This window comes from Trachemys scripta, chromosome 8 (assembly GCF_013100865.1).
Source record: "Trachemys scripta elegans isolate TJP31775 chromosome 8, CAS_Tse_1.0, whole genome shotgun sequence".
NCBI lineage: Eukaryota > Metazoa > Chordata > Testudines > Emydidae > Trachemys > Trachemys scripta.
This window is the reverse complement of record NC_048305.1, coordinates 95094553-95116739: the sequence shown is the minus strand read 5'-3', so window position 1 is coordinate 95116739 and position 22187 is coordinate 95094553. Positions and strand designations below refer to the sequence as shown.

Below are 22187 nucleotides of genomic sequence, written 5' to 3'. Positions count from 1 at the left end.
TGAGTTTTGTGTTGACATGTGTGTCATATCATTTTTATTTCTGTAACAATGCAAGCAAGCTATTTCAGGTTGGTGCAGTCAGAACTTTAAACACAGCATATCTGGCAGTATCTTGCTTCCAGGGATTCCAAATGGCTTTTCGCTGTCGTTTTCAATGGGAGCAATATTAAGCCCAAAGATGCTAAAGTTCCAGGGTGAAATGTTAATATAAATTGAAATCAGAGCCAAATGAAACCGTTCTACGGAGGACATTCCTGCACAAACGAGGCTATTCCTCTTTAAGATCAGTGATGACTCGTCCATTAGAACACAAGCATTTTATCTCCAAGGCACCCTGCGCTGGAGAAGATGTTAACGGGTTTGTTGATTTAAGAGCCCTTTTTGAATGTAAGAGGTAAATCTTAGCGCAAGAATACGTACAGTATTGAACTGCAGCCAAGACTGCAGAGAGAGTCCACTGCTCAATGCTTCTAATGAACTGCTGTAAAAACCTGGAGTGGATGGAAATTGAATGGCACTTAGTTTTACTGTGCTTTTCATTAAAAGGGGGGAAAAAAGAGTCATGAATGTGAATCTGGTATTATGAAAAAACAAACATGTACAACCAGGAACAACGCTTGGGAAAGAGGGAGAAAAATGCTATGGTACCATTAAAAAGCAACAGAGGGTCCTGTGGCACCTTTAAGACTAACAGAAGTATTGGAGTATAAGTTTCCGTGGGTGAATGCCCACTTCATCAGACGCAATGGTGCTATGGTACCATTGTTCAGCAAAAGAAATTGCTGGCCCTAATTGGTGACTTAGGGCCAAGTCCTCAGCTGGTGTAAATCAGTGGAGTAGCTCCATTGACTCAGGATCTTGACACCAGCTGCTAAGCTTGAGCCCCCGATTTTTGTGAGGTTGCCCGAAAGACAAACATTTTTCATTTGACCTTGAATGTATTTTTCACTTTTGTTTGCAAAAACTAGAGGCTATTGTCTTGTAAGAGGGAATGCATTGTTTTGACCTGAACATCCAAAAAGTAGTTTTCTGTGACAATGGCAAAAATCTCTCTACAACATTGGTACTTGGATGCTAATTCACAGATCTGCTCAGAAGTTGCAGCTTTTTGCCATTTTTGCAGAGAAAGGCTGTGTTCACCAGGACTGACGCCACAGACACTAGCTCAATAATAAATATTTTAAGCCCTTCACCCTGTAACTAGCTCCACTGGGGTGGAATACTACAACTATGAAAAACCTGATTGAAATCTTCATGACTGCAGGGGCCTGCCCATGCAACCACTCGTAGGATTGGGCCTTAGTTTTAATAATCTATGGCATTATTAATAACAAAGGAATGGCAATTGTGTGCAAATATACGGGGCAATGCGGTTACATTAATCTGGCCCATCGTTTTTACCTAATACTGTCCTTTTAGGTAAAAACGGAACTGAAAGGAACCTAGTAACTATAGAATGGTTTTTAGCTAGAAGCAATAACTGGGATTCAGTTTCACTTCTCCTTTATCCACCCTGAATGTGGAATATTCTGGGAGAGGGCTCAAGACAAGGAGACGCTGTCACAACATCTAGTCAAATGCCCCTTCTTGGACAATTACTATACTTCTGTGACAGCTGCCGAATCCCCTGTGTGCTTTAAGCCTCCACAGTCTGAACAGTGCCCATGCACTGTCCCTAGCTTGGGGTCCTCCTAGCTTTGATCCTGTGGTCCAGTTGCTTGACCCTTGGGACCAGTGCTGACCCCCCCACATTTCCCACAACATCCTCATTGGTTGAACACACCCTCACCCAGAACTCCAGCCATGTGGTCATTCTTGGTCCACAGGTTAACGCTTCCAGAATATGTGGTAGGTAACACATCATACACACACACTTTGCACAGGATTTTAACACCATTGCTCTGTACTCACACAATAAATACATAAATCTATATAAAATGTTAAACTCTACATGCATTTCCCTGCCTCAATTTCCACATCACTCCCTGGCATTCTTTGGGCTGGGGTCACAGTTCTCTGGGGGCATTCAGGATCCTTCTCCTGCAGTGCATGGCTTGTCTTCTCCGTCATGGAGTCTTCATCTCTCTTTCCAGCTCCCTGTGCTCTGATCTTGGTTGATCCCCTCAGCTAAATCACCCCTCCCCCCAGCTATGAAAGCATCTCAGTCTTTTTCCCTCTCCTGCCCAAAACTTCCTGTGTGGCTCTCTGAGTCTTCCCCCGATGCATCCATCCGCTGTGATTTTTAAAGACTAACATCAGTGCCTTGGTTTGTTTGCCCTGCTGCTGTTAATTTTCCACTCTCCAAACCCTTGTCCCCTGGTGAGGTGTTGGGGAAAATTGTTCTCACTTGAGAAGAACTTCTTAGCATGCCCATTGTGTGGTCAGACTACAGATGGTAAGACTAACTACTCTCCGTTGTCCATAATCTGATGTTAGAAACCATGTCAGCCCATGGTGGAGTCCACATTAACATAAAGGCATTCAATATTACAGCAATTTTTATAGTAACAACTTCATCATATCAACCTGAAGTCCTAAATTGTACAGAGCGATTTCTCCAAATGGTCACAGATCTACAGGGGAGACTGTTCAACAATCGCCTTATAACAAATGACAGTGAAAAACAAATGCTGAGGTTTTATTCAAATGCCAAATAGAAGTCTCCTAATTCCCCTGAGGCTCTCTCACGTCATCCGGGGCCCAGACATGCTCCGAGCTGAAACTGAGAATTCAGAGCAATGAAGTGGAAGTGCACAGAAAGAGGGAACCATCCTGTGTGGTCTGTAAAAGATTATGAGAAATTATGCATTTACGATCTAGTCAAAGAAACAAGATCCCGGCATGCAAGTTGCACCAGAAGAGGAAGAGTAGGTTTCTTACTTAAACTAAAATCTTATAAGGTTCATTAAACCAGCATTCCATTCTGCTTTTAATGAATGAATTCTATCTTCCTGCACATTGATATATATTTGATGCAGCTATTTATCTCCTCAGAGACCTTGTTTATTTCTCTTATAGTTAAATGCTGGATGGATGATGCTGTGAATAAGCAGTCTCAAGATCAGATAATTTTATGCATATAAGCAAACTAGTTTATTAACAAAGGGAGGGCAGCAAGGAACCAGAACACAACAGACAACAGCAAATGATTGATGACAGTACACCTTAGGTTGCAAGGTGCGGACCCAAGATAACTGGCATACAGAAGAGCAGATAATGGCAGAGCTTCAGACAGAGAACTGTTTTCTACCTAAAGGTCAATGTCATGCTGGCTACCTGACTCTCTGATTCCCTTTGAGGCTCGGTTTTCACAGCCACAAGAATCCCCAGCAATATCCGCTGTGAAATTACTGCCTTTTCTTTCTGTATACCGTGCAATACAAATGTACATAAGCAAACGACACATCAAAAAAATTCCCTAGATTCCAGATTCTTTGGGGACATCTGTCTTGTGTGTTTGGAAAGTGCCTAGCACAATGGGGTCATGATCCCTACGTTTCAAATGTTGCATCATCATCATTATAAATAACAAAGTGGTATCATTTATTTCCATTGATTTCTCAACGTTGGAAAAGTTAAAACATAACTATACCAGGAGATAAAGAAGGAAGGCAAATGTGGTGGTGTAACTTGGTCAAATTATTGCAGTTCTACTGGGCACCTACCAAGAGGTGGAATGTTTTAGTGGTGATAGCATTGTCTCCTTCTCTTTCCTGCCAACCTCTTCCCCCTTTCCACTCTCATTTTCTTTCTTTCTTTGCTTTATTTAGTTATTTTTTTAACACGATATCCAGGATTTGGAGTCTGGATTCTAGGTCCTATTCCCTACTTTGCATAGATTTGCGGCAAGTCGCTTAACCTCTTTGTGCCTCTGTTGTTCTATCTGTAAACTGCGTGAAATAACACTTATCTACTGCACAGAGATGTCATGGAGCTTTATTAATTATGAAAAGTGCTTGGAGAAAGGAGGCTTTGGGGAGGAACTGATTTTTAATGCAGCTCTGAAGGGCAGAGTTGGAAGGGTAGTGGGTTGATGGCCATTCTTTACCTCACCAATAGTCCCTCTGAATATGTGGGCCCTCTGCAGAGTCAACAAATGTATCTCTCTGTGAATACTTGAGAACATTGGCTGCTAGACAGAAATTGGTTAGGATTTCAATCTTATTTATACTTAGATTAAGAAAATCAAAGTTATGCTTATTTCCAACTAAATATCCTGTGGGAAGTTGGAGCAGTATAATTATATCCATTTGACACAGGAGATGCTGACCAAGGCTACTGAGCTGGGATTAAAACTCAGAGATTCCAAGCCCCCAGTCTTGTGGTAAAACGAGCAGGCCACACATCTACACCAGTATGGGAGGAGATATGTCAAGTTTTTCTGTATAGCTAATTGTTATAAAAGAAGAGTGTGTAGTATTACCTGGCAAGAAAAAGGTAGAATGAGGGGCGTAAATTGGACACCAAGTTGATTCGCTCGTTCACCAACCTGTTAGGGGCTGGGAGTATGAAATAGGCTTTGCCCTGGAAAGATGAAATGTGGCTCACATAATTGACTAGCACACCCCTTTAGTAGATTGAGAAACAGCATTTATAGGATCCAGAAGAAGCCACAACTAAAAAGATAGGCCAGTGTGATGGCCTTCGAGGAAAAAGCAGAACATTTTAGAGGTATCCTCTACACTTACAGCCATATTTATAAAAAATAACTGGCACATTTGCATTCAGAATTTTTGCACAAGAAAATAACCTGTGTTAGCCACGAGCAAAGGACAATTTCACGTATAAACTGGGGGTTAGACTCCCAGTTAACTAGTGACCAAGTGTCACTGCCATTTGGATAAGACTACGTCTACACTTAAATAGCTACAGCAGCACATTGGAAACACTGCTGCAGCACCGCGGTGATGTTTCAGTTTAGACACTCACTACAGCGACAGGAGGGGTTCTCCCATCACCATAGTGAAACCACCTCTCCGAGAGGTGGTAGCTATGTTGTCATAACTATAAAGGGAAGGGTAACAGCCCTCCTGTGTACAATACTATAAAATCCCTCCTGGCCAGAGACTCCAAAATCCTTTTACCTGTAAAGGGTTAAGAAGCTCAGGTAACCTGGCTGACACCTGACCCAAAGGACCAATAAGGGGACAAGATATTTTCAAATCTTGGTGGGGAGGGGAAGGCTTTTGTTTGTGCTCTTTGTTTTGGTGGTTGTTCGCTCTTGGGACTAAGAGGGACCAGACATCAATCCATGCTCTCTAAATCTTTCTGAACAAGTCTCTCATATTTCAAACTTGTAAGTAAACAGGCAGGCAAGTTAGTTTTATCTTTGTTTTCTCAACTTGTAAAGGTATCTTTTACTAGGGTGTTTACCTCTGTTTGCTGTAACTTTGAACGTAAGGCTAGAGGGGGGTCCTCTGGGCTCTTTAAGTTTGATTACCCTGTAAAGTTATTTTCCATCCTGATTTCACAGATTTTTACCTTTTTCTTTAATTAAAAGCCTTCTTTTTAAGATCCTGATTGAGTTTCCTTGTTTTTAGATCCAAGGGGGTTGGATCTTGATCCACCAGGAGTTGGTGGGAGAAAGGAGGGGGGATGGTTAATTTCTCCTTGTTTTAAGATCCAAGGGGTTTGGATCTGTATTCACCAGGGAATTGGTGAAGAGTCTCTCAAGGCTACCCAGGGAAGGGAATTAGCACATTGGGAGTGGTGGCAGCAGACCAGATCTAAGCTGGTAGTTAAGCTTAGAAGTTTTCATGCAGGCCCCCACATCTGTACCCTAAAGTTCAGAGTGGGGAAGGAGCCTTGACATATGTCAACAGAAGAATTCGTCTGTCAACATTGCTGTCTACCCTAGGGGCTAGATTGGTTTAACTATGTCGCTCGGGGTGTGCATTTTTCACACCCCTGAGTGATATATCTGGATCAACCTAACTTTTCCGTGTAGACCTGGCCTAAGTGTTTGCACATGCCAAAATTGTGCCTGTAAACACAGAGGTGTGCTGAGACTTTTGTCAGAATCTGATCCTCGGTCTTTAGCCCAGGAAGCATCTATGTGGTTTACTGGGGATATTGTTTTGGGAAATAAGATCTTGATACATGTAGTAATATTGTGATCTCGGAGAAGCCCATTTCTCAGAACTGTTAAGAGCGAGTCAAAAGTGAAGAGATGATTGCCACTTACTCTAGATTGGATCCCTGGATGTCTGAGATGTGAAAGGCCCATCTAGCCAAAATGCTGAATGAGCATCACTGAAAAGGACTAGAAAAGTAGAATAAAGAAGGAGCATGCGAACACCCTGTATACAATTAGATTTTTTTTACTGTAGCTCTCTCGTGTCTTCATATGTGAAATATTAATACAAATTTCCACAGAAATTAGAACCATCAATAAAACGTTAGCATTATTTAATATGTAGCTAAATGAAACAATAAAAGCTTGTGCATCATGATTTTATATTACCCTAGGCCATAATAAATCATAAGTTAGTTCAAAAACCACAAGGACAAAATAAAGTTCTGACTTTTAAGGAAGACTTCCCAGGCTTACAGGCCCCAAATTGAATCTCCAACAGAAATTATACTTAAATAAAATGTGTCCGGCTGATTTTGAACTATCTGTTACCCTTCACCCCAAGCCTGAAACACTGATAAAATATTTATCTGCTTGGTGGATCTTTCAAAGTCAGGTTACAACGTTTGTTTGTGACTGCAGATGCAGTTGATGGATGTGCATGTGAGCCTCTGATCTGCCTGCTCAGGAAAGCTGGTGAAATACAAAACAGAACATACTCTTGTAGAGCAAGATACCTTCTTAATTTCCATCCTCTGCCTGTTTCGAAGCAGGGAGAACTCGAGTGCGGCACTGCATGTTTACATACAAGTTGCATGGACACCTGTGAGATGCAACAATGTTGGTTAATCAGGGTTCTCTGTCTAACAGCCATGCTGGTATCCCTTTAAATATATTTCGCTTTGACTGTGCCCTCTTTGATGGGGACCCTAATGAGCCTCCTGGCAAACTTCCAGCACATAAAAACATTAACAATTACAGCATAAAAACGGAAGCGTTTTTGGGTTGGCAGCTCAATTATGTAGCTCGTTATGAGAAGAGCATTTTCTGCTTTTATATATGCAACATGTTTTTCCTTTCTTAATGCTGTCACAAGGACCTAGTCCATAACTGTGTAGGCAGCATGAGGATTAAAATCAAATGTATGTTCCATTGTTTAAAATGTCAGTGAGCATGAGTTCTTTTTAGCAGACTTGCATAAAGAGACTGTCATTTAGAAAGGACAGTAAGTGGCAAGGACTGGAAAACCAGACAAAAGAATATTTGTCCTTGCAAATGTTACAAACCTACAACAAATAGGCAAGCAGATAAATATTTGCATATGTTGCCATATTCATAGTTTTGCTGGAACACTGACATGACTATAGTTATTACACAGCATGGGCACCTACGGACTAATGTCTTTGCAAAGGTCATCATCCAATAATGAAGACACAAGAAAGGAGTAGGAGGCAACCACCAGAGCAATATTGCTCAGGTCAGTGGCTAAAACAAGGGCAGAGGTGAATGTTTCTGACCCGTTTCACACAGAATTTGATAAGAGTCTTGAGAACCCGGGGCAACAATGATAGGTACATTAGAAATGCATGAAGATAGCAAAAAGAAACTAGCTATGGTTTGTTTGCTGGCCTCTCCATATTTCAAATATTTGAACAGGCTGGATTAGCAGTGAGTATGCTGAAACACCGAGGTGTGCAGGGGGACCAAACAGTGGAGCAATTGGCCCACCTCTGTGACAATGAAGGCTAGTTTTGCCATCATTGCTAGAGCTGTTCCCAAGACAGTGATATTTTTGGAGAATGTAAAGTAGAATGCTGATTGGCTTGCATTATGACCTCATTCTGAGACATCATTTTCCATACACTACTTCCTGTTTGGCCACAACATCCATGGGATACAGTATTCATCCTGGGGCATGGTGTTGCATACTTCAAAATTCGTGATTTTCATTTCTTTAATTGCCTTTTTGATATTATGCTCCAGCCTCCTTCTAAATGTATTTGTTCTATGGAAAGCTTATCCCATGTGCAGCCCAAGGTCCTGGGTGCTTCAGCAGCAGCCATGGGAACCATCCATTGTGGGCTACAGACTGCGGCATGTTGGGAGACCTTCCTGGTTCCTGCCAGTATGTACCCTCTGCCCTCCCAGCAGGAAGTTTCAGCACTGACTGAAGCTGGAAGCAAGAGGCAGGCAAGCAGAGAGGAGGCTGCTGGGCTGTAATCCTGTTCCGTGTTTCTTTACAGAATGAAGTCTTGCTCTTGTTCCTGGTGGTTGTCTGAGTGGGTCTGATCTGAGGTGAATACACACTGACACAACGCAGAGCACACAGAGGAGCCTCAGGCCCAGTTTCCCAAAGTTATGTAAAAAGTTACAAGGCAGATTTCCCCTATCTTAAATAACATCTTGCTGGGCCAGTGAATAGGCCGGGGGCTACACATGAATAAGAGTACAAATTATTGCACAGTTTAGCATGCATTTGAGAGTGTATTTGAGAGTACTACTCAATTCAATTCTCTTTCCTTCAAGACGATTTCTAATAGGATGAACAATTTATGTTAAAACCAGTAAATTGGGAACCTGGGCTAGCATGGCCACATCTGACTCAAATTTCACATTCGATGCTATTGCTCTGATGCGGATTTAGTTTTTAATTTTCTGCATTTTGCTCAACATGACACAGCTGTCTTCTGAGGAGTCACATCTGCTTTCCTGTGTATCCAAGATAAAATGCCCTTTTCCCTATCTCAGGGGAATCGGAGAACACATTAGATTAAAACTCAAGAAAAATCAACAGGTATCACATAATGCAAGAAATAAAGTTTTGTTTGATTAGTCCATTGAAATAAAGGCCTATAGCAAAGCCACAGTATTAAAACGAACAAGGACACTTAATCCTGCAGGACAATTATGCAGCATGTCAAATCAGAATGACTCATATTAAAAATACTAATCCTGTTCCAATACCTGTTAGGTCTTACTGTTGACTTCAGTGTGCATTGGATCAGGCCCTTAACGAGGAATAAAGAGGCTTGATCAAGTCAATTATAATTATCTTCCCACTAACTTTGCAAGGTGGTAGTCATTTTAGTTTATATATTTTTAAGAATTTTCCTTAACACCTAATAGTTTCAACATCTGGCCCTGTGCATGGCTTGCCACCATTTTGTGGGGCAGGATTATTGCACTGTCTTCTTGTCATCCGTTGTCCTCCAGAGCATGCAGACGAGCTGGACCAGCAACCCCAGTTTCCATCTATAGCAACATCTGGAGAAACCGTGAAGAAAGAAAAGGGTGTCACAACACAGGTTTCTTTTCCAAAGGGGGTGCTCCCAGCTCACACAAATTATACCTACGTACAAACAAAGTACCCCTCGTCCGCATTACTAAGAATATCTTGACTTGGACCCTTAAAACTGGACAATTATTTAAAGGTGCTAATTCTCTATTCATTGTTGATGGTGCTTGTTCAGACTCTGCATTTCATTCAACTGGGACAATGAAAAGACACAAGGTAGTTTTAACTGAAATATAGTGATTTTACCTCTTCTGGTTGAGACTAAGGGAGTCTGGGGGAGCTGAAGGGCACATAAACTGGGATCACTTTACATTCTGAGGAGCCAGAGAAAGGTGTTAGCAGGTTTATATTTAAGTAGCACAGGGGCGGGCAAACTTTTTGGCCTGAGGGCCGCATGGGGTTTCAGAAATTGTATGGAGGGCCGGTTATGGGAGGCTGTGCCTCCCCAAAGAGGCAGGCGTGGCCTGGCCCCCACCCCCTATCCGACTGCCCCTGCTTCTCACCCCTTATGGCCCCCCAGGACTCCTGCCCCATCCAACCCCCGCGTTCCCTGATGCCCCCACCCCGGACCTGCCCCATCCACCTTCCCTGCTCCCTGTCCCCGTCCCCTGATCACCCCTGGAACCCCCGCCCCTGACTGCCCTCCGCCGCCCCATACGACCACCCCTCCTTCCTGACTGCCCCCCGGCCCCCGGGGCCTCTGCCCCATCCAACCACCCCTTCTCCCTGACCGCCCTCGGAACCCCTGCCCCTAGGGTTACCATTCGTCCGGATTCCCCCAGACATGTCCGGCTTTTTAAGCTAAAAATAGCGTCCGGGGGGAATTTGTAAATGTCCGGACTTCCCCCCCATGCAGAGCACGGGCAGCTAACAGTGCAGCCGGCCGGATGGTGACACTTACATGGGGCTCCGACACTCAGCCAGAGAGAGTCCCTCCTCCCCCCTGCAGCAGAAATCACTCCCTCCCTCCCTCCCTGCATCGCCGATCGGCTCCAGCAGTCTGGAGCTCCACCTCCACTGCTGCCCAACGTGCCGGGACAAACGGCTCAGGCAGTTCCTGAGCAAGTTCACCGAGACATTAGGCGAAGAAAGGCCAACAACAAGGGAGCCAGGAGGTCGGAGAAGGGGCAGGGAGGTTCTGGAGGGGGCAGTCAAGAGATGGGGGGGGTCGGGAGTTTGGGGGGGCGCTTTCTGGGGGTGTGGATAAGGTTTTGGGCAATCAGGGTACAGGTAGGGGGTAGGGTCCTGGGGGGCATTTGGGGGGGGTCTTAGGAGGGGGCAGTTAGGGGACAAGAAACAGGGAGGCTTAGGTAGGGGGCTGGATTATGGTAACCCTACCTGCCCCCATTCAACCCCCCGTTCCCTGCCCTCTGACCACCCCAACCCCTATCCACACCCCCGGCCCCTGACCACCCCCCGAACTCCCCTGCCCTCTATCCAACCCCCCTCCCCCGCTCCCTGCCCCCTTACCGCGCTGCCAGGAGCACTGGTGGTGGGCAGTGAGGCTGCAAAATGGCAGACAGACGCGCCGCCCAACTGGAGCCGGCCACGCATCACGTAGCTCAGAGTACCGGGTCAGGCCAGGCTCTGCAGCTGCGCTGCCCCAGGAGCTCACAGCCCTGCTGCCCAGAGCATTGCGTGAGCTGAGGCTGTGAGGGAGGGGGAACAGCAGGGGAAGGGCCGGGGGCTAGCCTCCCGGGCCAGGAGCTCAGGGGCCCGGGGAGAACAGTCCCCTGGGCCGGATGTGGCCCGCGGGCTGTAGTTTGCCCACCTCTGAAGTAGCAGGTGGCCTACTTTAACTTACACTCTTCTGTCAGTTACTTTTCCTGCTAGACCCGCTCTCTTCTTAGGGTGACCAAACATCCCATTTTGGCCAGGACAGTCCCTTTTTTAAGCCTTGTCCCAGGGCTCCCAACATTTTTTTTTTCCAAAAGGAGGCATTTGTCCCATTTGCTTTTGCTGACTTGATCAGCTGACAAGAGCAAATGAGACAAGTGCCCACTTTTGTCAAAAAAGGTATGGCGTGGGTGTGGAAGCAGAGATGCCAGCCCCCTGCAGGGGAGGACGCAGAGCTGGGGGGGGGAGGGAGCATTCCAGCATGCGGAAGGAGGTGGCAGGATTCCAGTGACCAGGCATCAGCCTCCTGAGGGGAGATATCCTATCTCCTAGAACTGGAAGGGATCTTGAAAGGTCATCGAGTCCAGCCCTCTGCCTTCACTAGCAGGACCAAGTACTGATTTTTGCCCCAGATCCTAAGTGGCCTCCTCAAGGACTGAACTCACAACCCTGGGTTTAGCAGGCCAATGCTCAAACCACTGAGCTATCCCTCCCCCCAACTGAGGGGACCCCCGCAGGGTTCCAGCGACCGGGCAACAGCCTCCTGAGGGGACCCGCACAGGGTTCCAGTGAGGATCAACAGCCTTGCGGGGAGGCAGGGGGCATGGAGAGCGGCTGGGGGTGTCGCATGTCCAGGGTGAAGAAGAGGTGACCATCTTTCCCAAAGAGAAAATGCAAGTGACACAAATTAAACTCTTTAGATTCAATAAGCCAAATTCAATACAGGTGAAGTTATATGTTGATAAGTGGAGCTGAGTCTAAGGGAGATTTTGCCGCTGTAACATACACAGTAAGCAGACCAGAACAATGTGTAAGTGACAACAATTAAAGACTCATAGGACTCATTAGCTACGAAGTTGTCCCTGTGCCCTGTGAAATTTTAGCTGAAAATGTCTCTCACTCTGGCTTGGATAAGATACAGCCATTTAGACTGAAAACTGGAGAAACGACTGTAAACGAAGGGCAATGATAAATGGCAATATATCAAATTACAGGGAGGGGTCTACTGTAGCTCTGCAGGGATGGATGTAAAAACTAGTCTTCTTTAACATCTAAATTAATGGTCTGAAGGAAATAAATAGCAATTACATTTGCAGAGGATACTAAATTGGGAGGAGTTATGAACACTAGTCAGGAGAGAAAAATTATACAAAGGGATCTAGGGACATTAGCACCAGGGGTGGAAAATAACAAAATGAGATTTAACTGGGAAAAATTAAAATGTGCTGTAGTATAGTTGAGGAAGAATAATCTGATACATTTACTCCGTGGAAGGGAGAAATTTGAGAAGCAGAGATGCTGGAGGAGACCAAGGGCCCATAATAGACTGCAAATTAGCTATGAGTTTATAATGGGATATGAGTGCTTGTTTGAGCTGCATATTCAAAATCAGCTCCTCCTCAAAGCACAGAAATAATAAGGCAGCTTTGGTGTGAAATCATGTATAAAATTGCACTGAGTTCTGGACACCAGAGCAAGAGAAATATGTTGTCACATTGGTGGGACTTCTAAGGAAAGGACCAAAGGGATGGATTTATAAGGAAAGATTAAAATCTATATCTATATATATATCAGGCTACTTAGAGCCTAGGCCTGTATCACTTAAGTCAATATGAGTTTTGCTATGGACTTCAGGGAGCAGGAATGAGACCCTAAACTCTGTGCCCAGTTCTGCCACACATTCACGGCCTAGCCTTGGATTTAACCTGTCTGCCTCTGCTTACTCATCTGTGAAATGGAGCTAGCTATAGTGTGTGTGTGTGTATATTAGGGTAAGTAACAGATGGAGTTACAGACATGATAAGGATTAATGAATACTATAGCTAGATCCATTTCACAGATGGGTAAGCAGAGGCTAGGCAGCGAATGTGTGGCAGAACTAAAGTCAGTGGCAAAACTCATCTTGACTTAAATGCTCCAGCCCCTAACAGTCTTGATTCTCAGCCCTGTGATTTAGCCACTAGGCCACATAGTTCTTAATGATCACATAAAAAGACCTAATTAACTTACACACATGATCATATGACTGGCCATTCCATTTCAACTCTCCTTTTAGGGTTGTTTTTCTCTTTAACTTGGGATCTACATTTCTTTAATCATCTTTCTAATCACTCTTACCTTTTCTTTCTGTGATCTCACAGGCAATACCACGATATCCTATAGGACATATACATTCACAGCGAGTTTCTAGAAGGAAAACAGTGAAAGCTGGATTACTGTACTTCACTACAGTATATTATTATACTGAACATTTCTCTATAGACTCCCGTTTCCATATATAGACAGGTGAAGAGGCTGCCTCTCTGGGGCAGAGACCATCTTTTCTTTATATGCATGTGCAGCAACTAGCAGAATGGGACCCTGATCCCAGAATTCATTGTCTGGGTATTAACAACAGTGGTCATTTGAAAACATCTTTCATGGCAAATTATCCTAAATAGAATGACAACAGGACTCAAGGGCTAATAAGTTATTTAAACAAGTGTAATCACCAGAGGAATCAGTTAAGAGCTATAATCAAACTGGCTGGTACCTGAATCAATAATTTCTGCATTAGATACATTTAGATGATAACCAGATTCTCATCAGGCCTTTTGCAGATGCAAATTTGAATTAGGTACGTGAAAAATATCTTCTTTTATTAGCAAAACCCCCACACCATATATCTCCATTTAGAAAATGTGTTTTTTATTCAATTTAATTACTTTCCCCCAGCATTTTTAAATCATTGTCAGCTTCTAAATGAGGGCAGCTTCTATTAAAAATGGAGGGAAGGAAAGGATACAATACTGAACAACTCTGATGATGATGATGATGATACCAGTACTTAGCACTTATATGGTGCTTTTCATCTTCACAACACAACACTAATTAATGCTGAGACATTAGGATGATGGTAATGATCTTGAAAGCAAAGGAAGAGATTTAAAGACATGAACTTTTCTTTTGATGAATAATTGAGGTGGGAACTGTTTCTTAAATGTAACTGATAAAGACACTTGCTACAATGGTGTTAATTTGCCTCGGCTGCTACTAAACCATGGAGATTTATGAATGAAATTACTCTTTTTTTAAATATTTTTTTTTATAATGTTAACCAGGATGAATAAGAGAAAGGAATGAACACAGATTACCAGCCAGTTAAGCCTCCTACCTACAATTCCTCTGTTCGTTTATACTAGAGGAGTATTACATGTGAGATTCTACCTTTCAGAAAGGTAATTCCATTGCCATGGCATGGAGCACAATGACAGGAACTGGTCTCCAGCTGAAACTCTACAAGGGCACGCTTCATATTTTCCCTTAGTGTATTTGCATTTGCAAAGTCCGTTGAAGTCACCAGTTCAGACAGGGGTTCTGCCTAAGGGGGAGGGAGGAAAGAGGGGAAGAAACAATTGTTGTATTCATTCCAAAGGTCAAGATGTTTTCAAAAGGTCAGCCCTGCACTGCAAGCTATGGTGGGACATCAACTTATGAATAAAATGTAGCCCCTATGTTATGAGATTTGTGTTCTGTGGAGATGTCAATAAAAGCTTTCTAAAACGGGAACATATTAGTCATCCATGGAATAGAATAAATAGTCTCTTCACCAGCTCCAGCTTTCCAGTTAACTTGTGGTTAGGGCTGGTGGAAAAAAGAGAACAGCAATTTAATGAAAATGTTTTCATTTGCCCCCCCCAACCCCCGATTCAAAATTTTGACCAGCTAGAGAGTCGTCTGAAAACTGGGAGGGCATTTCACAAAAGTTTCATCCAAAGTTTTCCTATGTATTTTTCTGATTTTGAAATTTTATGAAAATTCATTAAAAATTGAAAATTTTTAACCAACGCTACTTATATTGACTTGTTTCTTGCTCCTCCTTTAGGTAGGGTTGCCACCAGTCTGCGTTTTACCTGGTCAGTCCGGTTTTTGGCTTCTGAGTCCAGGTGCCAATTTAGGGTTGCCAGGTGTCCAGCAAGTCTGGTTGAAAAGGGGACTGGGCAATGTCCGGTCAGATGTACTGACTGGACACCAAAAGTCCAGTTACCACAGGGCAGGGGGAGGTACCAGGTCATTAACCCAAACCAGCCCCTGTTCAGCCAGGGCTGCCTCCTACCTTCAGGCAGGTTCCTTGTCAGGCTGCAGCAACTTCCATTCCAACAAGAGTTGACGTACGGGGAAAGGAGCGAGCAACGTGGGTGGGATCTTGGGGGAAGAGGCAGGGCAGGGGTGGGGCCTTAGGGAGTGGAAGAGACAGGTCAAGGGCAGGGTCTCGGGGATCCGGTTACCAGCAATTAGAAAGGTGGCAACCCTACCTTTAGGACTCTTCCTGAAAACCCACCAGGAAACATTTTTTTCTACAATACAATGACTTTGTTCATATGCTGCCCTTGTATGGATTGTTTTTTAATTGCAGTATAGTCATTAGTGTATTTACAGCCCAATTACTCCATGAAGCCAACAGAAATGTTCCCATTACTTTCAAATGCAGGGTGCCTCTACACTTCTTTCAGTTGTGTTTAGTGAATAGACCCATGTTGCCCCCGATTGCACGGGTATAAATAGCAGTGTAGATGGTGAGGCACAGCTCAGGACAATGAGGACACGCTTGAAAGGTGTGGGTATGTACTCAAGTACATCCCCTACACGGCCCTCTGCTCACCCAAGCCGTACCTCCCTCTCTACACTACCACTTTTAGCAGTATAACAGTAGGGTGACCAGATGAGAGACATGAAATATCGGGACACGGAGGGGTGGGGGGGAAGACGTGCCATCTGGTCACCCTATATAGCATCCTGCTGCATTCCTGCTGTTAGAACCTTTCCCTGGAAAAGATTCCAGCAGTGGGAATGGCTCTGCCAGCTCCCAGCTGCTGGAGCCCTTCCCCACCACAAGGAAAGTCTCCCCTTGCCAGAGCCTTTCCTCACTTCAGTGAAAGGCTCTGGAAACGGGGAGCTGCTGAAGCCTTTCCCTGCTGCCTCACGTTGGCCAGAGCTTTTCACTGACATGTGTAGTTACACACCACAGTGTGGACACAGTGTGTGCGTTTCACTGTAGTGTGTAGTGAAGTGAAACATCTGCTAAATGCCTCCCCAAGTGGTGTGTAGTGTGTAATTGTAATCCAAGTCTGAAGTTCCTTAGGCAAGGATCCAGGTATTTGTCTGAAAGAACTGACCTGTTATATAGCACCATTTTATTCCCATCAGCTCTGCAGAGCTGCTACGGCTTTGGGAGAAAGAGCTGGACTCTATTTTGTGCATCCTCAACAGAATAATTATGTTAAGTTCCTGCTGCAGGGACAAATTCTGCCATCAGTTGCACTTCTGCACCCTCACGACTATAATGGGCAAGCAGACGTGTAAGTGAGGGCACAGACTGAACATCATGGGGTTGCTGAGGGTAGAATTTGGTACAGAGTAGAACCAGGTGTAACGAGAGTAAGATTTGCCCCACAGATTCTTCTTGGCAAATGATAACACAGTAGCCAGTAAGAATAAAGTCTGAGGATTCCTAGGCTAAGTTTGCATGGTTGGGAGTTACAATAGAAGGACCAGTTCCTCAGTTTGTGTCACCTGAGGATCCAGCCCAAAGTTGTTATTGTAAGCTGAGCAAATTTGCTATGCATGCCATCAGGACACAGCAAACATGAATCCCCACAATACCATTTGTACAGGGTCATGTCATTCAGAGGACAAATGCATTTTAAGGAATGTTACTGCCACTGTGCTTCCATTTCTCAACAATGATCTTTGATCCACCTTTTACTTTTTGAATTCATATCATATAAATAAGGAAATGCCTTGAGAATGACCTGCCAAGTGCTTTTAGTAGATGATTTATGAACTGCTTTGCTTTATTTTTTCCCTATCGAGGCATTTTTAGGGCTCATGTTTAGTCACACACTACTGGTGCTTTTGATCTTCATACTCCCCAAGGATATTAGCAGGGAAATTAAAGGCTAAATAAGCCAAATCCAAATTATATCAATCAGTGGTTTCTACTAGCTGATCTGGTCAGTGATATCAGGTTAGAATCTAAAGGGTTAGAAAAAAACCTAGCCTTAGTATCCCATTTAAAGAAAATTCTGAACACAAACTAAGTGTAACTCGCACAAGTACGGACACTGACATCTCTGGGACTCAATGCAATTATGAAATCATGGGTAGATTACCTGAAACAGTTGATTTTATATCTTCCTTTAAACCTGAGGTGAGTTCTAGTTAACAAAAAATGCATTATATTGTCAAAGCAGAAGAGTTGAGTGGGTGGAGGGCAAGCTGAAAACATGGACATTATGTGAAATTTGTATTACAAAAAAGGGGAAAAACAACATAATAATCAGTGCCAAGCAAGAGTGAACTATGAGGCCCTGGAAAAATAAACACCTATTTGACCAATATAGTCAAATGCAGAAAGGGCTGATCCAACACTTGTTGAAGTCAACAGTCTTTCTGTGTCTCAGGGGGCTTCAGATTAGTCCTTGAATGCGTAGATTGCCAAAGTATTAAACATATTTCCACAAGAGATAAAACAAACACTAGCTATGGGCCCAATCTAAGGAATTTTATCTGGATCCGGATTTCAAATGAACACCCTCAAAGCTCTAGTGGGTTTGAATCAAGGCTTTTGGGTTCAGAGTAGAGCAGGTTGGAAAATGGCTTTTTTAAAGAAAATTTTCAGCGAAAGGGAAAAGAACACATTTTCATCAAAAGGTTCCACAGAAAATTTAGACATTTCCATTTTTCTAATTGACAAGTTTCAGTCAAAAACCAAAAAAAATTATATGGATTTGCTGCCATAGTGCCTCATGAGAGTCATAGTTCAGCTGCCTTATGCCCTCATTTTCCTCCCTGGGCCAGGCTCTCTGGCTGGGCTACATCTCCCAGGATGCACCATGGTCTTCCCGCTTGCTGAGACATCAGGGCACCATGGGGAGTCCCTAGTTACAGTGCATCATGGAAGATGTAATCTGTCCAGGGGAACCAGGCCTATACAGGAATATGAGGCACCTATAGATCCTATGAGGCACTGGGAGGCGGGGGTGGAGGAGAGATTCCAAATCAACATATTTCACGTTTTAGAATGCATTTTGGGATTTGAGTGTTCAGTTTTTTGACAAAAAATATTTTTTTCTGTGAAAAACAGATACTTTTCCCAAAAACATTTATTTAACCAAAACCCAATTTTCCATTGAAGAGCAGTCCAATGAAAACCAGCCCTAGTGCAGGGCCATACCTAAGAAGAATATTCTTCTGCCTTCACAATAGTCACCCAAACGTTAAATGAACTAATTGTGACATTCAAAATTGAGGCTCTATTGACATTTTTTCCCCTTGTTATTTTTCATGTTCATGCTCCTCTATACGTTCGGACCTGGCCAAGACTGGAAATAGGAAAGCCTAGTAAAAATCTATTCTCATGAGATCCTAGCTTAGTTTTACAGATTAATGAGTTTTAGATAGTCTGGACAAATAGCCAGACTTTTTGGTGCACTCTTCGCTTTTTGGAACCAAACAGAATTGCTACTATACAGTACAGTGGATGGTAAATATGGAAGGCAAGGGTAATCCAGAAAAAAGGAAGGTCATTTTAATACACTCTAATATTAAATGCCATCAGGTATATTTCTAATACAGCACTGCCTAGATTCTTCAAACTTCAATTATCTGACATGCCTTGTTACCTAAAACAGGTCAATTAGTTACTCTGAAAATCTCCCTGATTATTCAAAACCTCACTTATCTGAATGTATTCCAAGTCCCCCATGGCACTCGACTAATTGAAGCTCTATGGAGTATTATTTACAGTACCTTTAGCTTTATGATTTCAGGGTTGTACTGTACTGCATCTCCCCACTCCTGCATTAGCTGAGCAGTTGGCAGATCTTTGTAGGCAAGTGTTGTGATATGCTCACTCCCTCCTCCACGAACGAGGGCTATGAAATCTTCCACAACTTGCTTTTGCCCGATGCTGTCTGCAAAAAGGGGTAAAGTGACCAGCTCAGCATTGCTATTTCTTCGTGGATCACAAATAGAATAAAAAGCTAGGAGCAAAGCAGACTCTGCCAGTTACATATCCCATTGCGAAACAAAACGGGAAAGCGATCTTGGTCACAATTATTTATATACAGCCAAATATCCGGCACGCCCTCTGACTTAAAAGGCAGTGGTGCCTGAGGGAGGACTTCAAGATTTGGCCCATAGTTTTTCATTTGACATTACTGTAAATGAAAAAACAAACAATAGATTCATTCATAGATTTTCAAGGAAAGAGGGGATCACTTAGCCACAAGGGGAAAGAATAATAAATCAGCCTACTCTTACTGGGGCTATCATTGAAAAGTACCAGAAACTGCAACTAGTGCAGGGTGCAGCACCTCTTCCTTGAGTAAAGGGCTTGATCCTGCTTCTGTTAAAGTCAATGGTGTGAGATCAAACTCCATAAAACAAAGCCCATTTCCTGCGTGCAGATCTATTTTACGTCTGAAATTGAGCATATATTGCTCTCACATAAAAAAAGAACATACAAAGCACAAGACTATTTTATGTTTACCTCCAATTTCATTTAAAACAGCCTTACAGCCAGCAGCTGACATTCCCAAACTTATATAAACTCCATAGATATTTCCACCAACGTTAAAGCCACGCTGTGCACAGGCCTGGATGTCACTTAAAGAGTAACCTAAAAAGCACAATAAAACATCACATATTTATAAAAACAACACTCCATTTTAAGTACCTTTTGCTGATTTCCCCTCTCCTCCCCCCCCAGGGAATTTTTAGGGCCCAATCTTGCTCTAAAAGGGATCTGGTACCCTCAGCTCCCAGTGACTTTGATGGAGTTGAGTGCTCTCAGGATCAGACCTTTAGTAAAGAAAAATTTTGCTCTCAAAAGTTGAAATGTTTTTGCTTGCGGGGCTACATCAAATGTCATGGAATTCCTGGCACAGAAGAAGTGGCACATTACAAATAATGAGCATCATAAAGATATGGTTACCCCTTTTGACCCAAGCCCTGTTGCAAGTTACAAATTCGCAAATTAACGCCTAAGGGCCCAATCCTGCAACCACGTGCCATGGAGCATCATGCTTACCGTGCTGAGTGACTTAAATAAGATTCCTTAGGGCTGTAAACCGTGCATTCAGTAGCAAATGTTTGTGGGATTCGGCCCTCAATGAGTTAGTAGTTAAGGTCCCAATTCGGCAATGTACTTAACCACATGACTTACTTTAACCCATTAGTAGTCCCATTGAAGTTAGACATGTGCTTCAATACCTAGCTGAACTGGGGCCTTAACAAGCAAGGATGATGCACTACCTTCACTTCATCAACGGCAGCCTCTCTGCCAGCAATCACATCTGACAGTCACTCCCTGCCAGGGAATAAAACTAGCACTAAATTAGTGCTCCCGGGACTCAATAAAAAGGGGTTATCCTAACTAAATTCCATTTCAACATTGGCTCTAGCACTTATCAAATTGGCAAATAAAGTTAGATTTCAGCTTTGACATCTAACTGGCACCTTGGCAAATCCATCTGATTGACCCTCCATTCATGCTTACATTGTTTATTTTGACTGCAAGATCTTTGATTCAAGGACTGTCTCTTGCTATGTGTATGTACAGTGCCTAATCTCGTGGTCAACTGGGGCTTCTAGACGCTATTGTGATCCCAGTAATAAACAGTAATAGTAATACATTGTTGTTTAGATGTGAGCTTCTAGAAAAAAATATATAGCTTGAGATGGGCCCAAAACAAAACCACAGATCTTGAATACCACCGAAATTCTGAATGCCTGAAATCCAGATCTAAGTTCTGTCCCTCTGGCTCGGGTCTAAATAGAGCATTACCTACCAATGTACTACTCAACAGAAGAGCAAACAGCTAGTGGACCCTGCTGTGTAACACAAAGAGTACTTTAGCAAATAGGCACTGAAGGCCATTCCTCAACCTCCCATGCCAATGGGTAAACAAAAGAATGCTGCTACTGATTATCATCCCACAACTCTCTTTGTTCCACACAAACCCACAAACAGCTAGAGCAGCAGCAGGAAGAAAAGTCACCCAGCAAATTATTCACTCTTTCCTGGATTCCTGCACTCTGGACAAGTTCTAGCGACTACACGAGTTTCACAACTACCACTTGTAAAGCGCTGAATAGAAGAATGTAGGTTTTGATTTTCAAAGCCAACTGGGGATTTAGCCATGGGATTCTCATTCATTAATGTCTAGTCAGCTTTGGAAAGATCAACTACCGGGCCTCGTATGCTGAAGTGATAAGCACCGGCAGCTCCAGCTAAGGTTGATGAAAGCGGAGTGTGCTCAGCACCATTTGAAAATTAGGTCCTTGGTTTACGTACAGAAGGGGAGAGCATTATCTTATTCAGTATCTCTTAGGGATAATGCTACAGACATCAGTGCTCCACCCCACACATAGCCTCATCTCACCCCAGGCTTACCCCCTCTCTATCCAAAGAGCCTAATCCCCACAGAGCAGCGTCTGGAGGTTCAGGTAGGAATAATGCTGTGGAGGTGGCAATTGTTTTCCTAGATAGGAGTGCGTGTGGCAGCAGAAGTAGTAGATCTGACCCCAAAGCTTTAAGAACTGCTCTTTCATTAAATGCTGTATAGTATTGGATACACAGACCTGCCTTTTGGAGTTCTTCGCTGTTCACAACTAACGTGTATTCGTAGATGCCTCCAAGAGTAGCTTCAGTGATGTAGTGCGTCCCATAATCTCTGTAGAGTTCTCTGTATTCACCATAGCTATACTCTAAAGGCAGCTGATGGAGTCTCTGCAGGAACTCATAATGGAGCATCAGAGTCCGAGGCTTCAGTTTATAACGGGCCACATCCAGCTCAGAACGGGCATGAATAAATTTGCTAGACTAGATGAAATGTAGACACACAACAGCATCCAAGTGAAATGAGGGACATGGTTCTCCATGCAAAGTATGTTACCTCAGTGAATGTTTATATAGTCTGTGCATTGTATAAATATGGA

At 43.5% G+C, this 22187-nt stretch overlaps 1 protein-coding gene across 1 annotated transcript in view; it reads right to left on the bottom strand.

The window, feature by feature from the left end:
• Nucleotides 1-6304: 6304 nt before the first annotated feature.
• The window catches only part of C8B (complement C8 beta chain), a 32591-nt gene continuing 16708 nt past the window's right edge, over nt 6305-22187 (bottom strand). Inside the window, exons 7-12 of the mRNA XM_034778901.1 lie at nt 21831-22071; nt 19738-19866; nt 18996-19159; nt 14412-14565; nt 13323-13391; nt 6305-9337 (exon numbers count right to left, since the gene is read on the bottom strand). Coding sequence (XP_034634792.1) covers nt 9186-9337; nt 13323-13391; nt 14412-14565; nt 18996-19159; nt 19738-19866; nt 21831-22071 — 909 coding nt within the window. The 3' untranslated portion in view covers nt 6305-9185. The remainder of the gene's footprint in view (nt 9338-13322; nt 13392-14411; nt 14566-18995; nt 19160-19737; nt 19867-21830; nt 22072-22187) is intronic.